At 57.1% G+C, this 2,913-nt stretch overlaps 1 protein-coding gene across 1 annotated transcript in view; it reads left to right on the forward strand.

The window, feature by feature from the left end:
* The first annotated feature begins 1,776 nt into the window (after positions 1-1,776).
* The window catches only part of GLOTRDRAFT_140754 (uncharacterized protein), a 1,653-nt gene continuing 516 nt past the window's right edge, over positions 1,777-2,913 (forward strand). Inside the window, exons 1-4 of the mRNA XM_007871463.1 lie at positions 1,777-2,177; positions 2,238-2,313; positions 2,373-2,465; positions 2,515-2,863. Of these exons, the coding sequence (XP_007869654.1) occupies positions 1,953-2,177; positions 2,238-2,313; positions 2,373-2,465; positions 2,515-2,863 (743 nt within the window). The 5' untranslated portion in view covers positions 1,777-1,952. The remainder of the gene's footprint in view (positions 2,178-2,237; positions 2,314-2,372; positions 2,466-2,514; positions 2,864-2,913) is intronic.

Below are 2,913 nucleotides of genomic sequence, written 5' to 3' on the forward strand. Positions count from 1 at the left end.
GTCACATGTCTGATGCTAATGATCGACTCTGGCCGATGCTATAGTGTGGTATGTTATGGTGCTCTTTCGATGTCCCTAGCTGACTTGTCCTTCGCCAACACAAGCACCTGTTCATTTCTGGCGCCTTTGGCGACTCAGATCTCAGACCCAGTGAAAACGTGCAGAATTTCCTTGAAATTAGAACCTGTTAGTATATTTGCATGTATTTGCCTAACATTATTTCCGGCCACCTCGATGACAAAAGTCGCGCGTGACTTTGATTGTGTATCACAGCCCATCGAATGCATGCGCAAGACGGACTCGAATGCACGACCGTGACGCTCGCAATACGTCCTGGATGGACTGACAGCTCGGACAATTGTCCGCGGCGCGTCTGTGCATCTAGCTTGAGTCTTGCTTTGGCTAGTCAGTAGGGTGTGTGGGCAACGGGCGTGCAGGCGACGGGGGTGCGGGGGTGCGGGAGGGGCGGGAGAACAGGAAATAGAAGGAAATATGTTATAAAATGCGGGTAAATCATGTAAATACAGTGGCGAGTAGAAGGTAGAGGGAAAATGGAAGTAAATTCACCAGAATGCCAATAAATTCCTAGAGAAATGTGCAGGGCTACCGCGGGGACAATAAATACCATAATCGGAATGCACTGCTGCTGTCCCTGTGTACTATCACGACTGGTCGCAAGGTATACCACCGGCGACAGCCGGCGCTTCTCGAGTTGTCATGCGTCAGCAGCTTCTCATCATGCAAGACTGCGTCGGACGTACGAACTGGCAGTCGTGGTTCGCGTAGGGTCTAGCATGGGTATACCCGGGTTAACCCGTGGGTGTGCCCGCGGGCAAAGTGCTGGCGAGGACGGTGCCCGTACCCGACCCGGGCAAAGTGACATGGGTATGGGTAGACCCGTGGGTGTACCCATGGGTGCCCACGGGTACGTGTATTGTCAAGTACCTCTATCTCGTGCTGATAGTGTATAGGGTAAGAATTATATGCTATCATTTGCTTTTGCTTTGCCCTTCCCCCTCCCTTCGCATCTGCCTTATTACCTGCCTCAATCACTTGAGCAACAACTTCCCCATCGGATAACTGAGGGGTCTTGATCCATGAGCCTACTGCTACCTGGGCCTTGAATGATTGCAAGGACATATTATGCCGTAAGTGATTGAATGGAGTGGTACATATGCCAAGATGTCATCCAGCTTGTGGGCCAATGGAGGCATGATGAGTCTGTATGTACGGCTACCGCATCGGAAAGGCTAATGAAACTATGGATCGTAGATTGCGGTACGGGCGACGAAGGAGATGATGACGACGACGGCGTTGATAGTACAGACTGTACAGGAGTGAAGGTGGAGCGAACGGACGAGACTTGGACGAGACATTCGTTGCCAACACAGTCAGCACTCCAGATACAAGTAAATACAGGTAAATAGGTCCTCGGCCCACGGGTGACCCACGGTCTACCCACCCTAGCACTGGTCCTGCCCGTACCCGTCCCGGGTACAACGGATGGGTACCCATGATCCGTACGGGTACACCCGCACGGGTAAAGTACGGGTCGGGCGGTGGGTGTACCCGGGTAATGCCTGCCCGTGCCAGACCCTAGGTTCGCGGACATCCGAGTATAGACGGGTCACTTCGGAGAGTCTTCAGTTCCCGCTCGTCGCGCCTCGAGAGACACGCCCCACGTGACCAGCCCTCGGCCAACCGTCCCCTCCCTCCCCTCCAGCGCCTCCAAATATCTACACCACCGCGCACACACCATCGCCCACACGGCTGCTCCCTCACGCCCAGCGAGAATTCGCACCGGCTCCAAGTCCTGTGCAGCGATGACAGCGTCCAAGAACACGCCGGCGGCAGCTATTCTTGGCAGGCGCACCACCACGACGTCAGCACACCCCGCGCGCGGGCCTATAATCAAACGCAGATGTCTGGCCTCGCCGCCTTCTCTGTAAACGATGTCCTCCCTCTCTCCTTCCCCTTCGCCCTCTCCTAATCCTGTTGTGAACGAAAAGACGACGACGACGACGACGAGTAATGCTAATTCTATGAGTGGTAGGACGACGGCGGGAGAGGAGGGCGCGCGGAGGTTCTCGAGCGCAGAGTCGCAGAACACGGCGACGCCGATGGTGCGCGACATGCCGCCGCCGATAGCCTATGGCTTCATGCACCATCGAAATTCCGTGAGTCGGTCATTGCCAGGACAGAATTTCGGGAGACTGATATGGCCGTTTGCCCCGCAGATCCTTGCGTACGTGTTCTTCGTGCTTTTCTGCAACCTCGCGGCGCCGTGTATACTGTTCTACGTCCTGCGCGATTGTGAGTGGCTTCGTTTGGGCGTGAGGTGGAGGAAGGTGCTGATGGGTGGTGGTGTGCAGACACGAATTTGAGTATGCAGAACCTGATCGGCATATCCTCCGCCGCGCTGGGCCTCTCCTCCTGCTTCGACTCGCCCTTCCGCATGTGGAAACGTACGTCCCCCCTCTCCCCCGCCATCCCCTCTAACCCCTCCCTCCCTAGTCTGGAAACACTGGGACGAATACGGCCCGCTGGGCGACGACAAAAAGTGGCACCTCGACTCGTTCATGTGGATCTACTCCACCGCGCTGACGATCATGGCGATCCCGCTCGCCGTTGCGTCCGCGCTCGACCCGCCGCTCGAGGACTTCTTCCTCATGACGACGCCGATGCTCGTCGGCCCGCTCGGGCTCTGGTTCTTCTTCAGCCTCTACCCGTGGCGGCTGCCGTTCCGGATCAGCAGCGACCCCGCGGGGACGCGGATCAAGCCTGCGATTTTTTATATTATCGAGGACGTGGGCGCGGTCGACGCGCGGCACGGGCGGCCGTACCGCAAGGCGCTGCACGAGCGGTGCGTCGTGTCTTCTCTCCCCCCTTCCCCCCGCACCGTACTCACGCGCC

This window comes from Gloeophyllum trabeum (assembly GCF_000344685.1).
Source record: "Gloeophyllum trabeum ATCC 11539 unplaced genomic scaffold GLOTRscaffold_00014, whole genome shotgun sequence".
In the NCBI taxonomy this organism is placed as follows: domain Eukaryota; kingdom Fungi; phylum Basidiomycota; class Agaricomycetes; order Gloeophyllales; family Gloeophyllaceae; genus Gloeophyllum; species Gloeophyllum trabeum.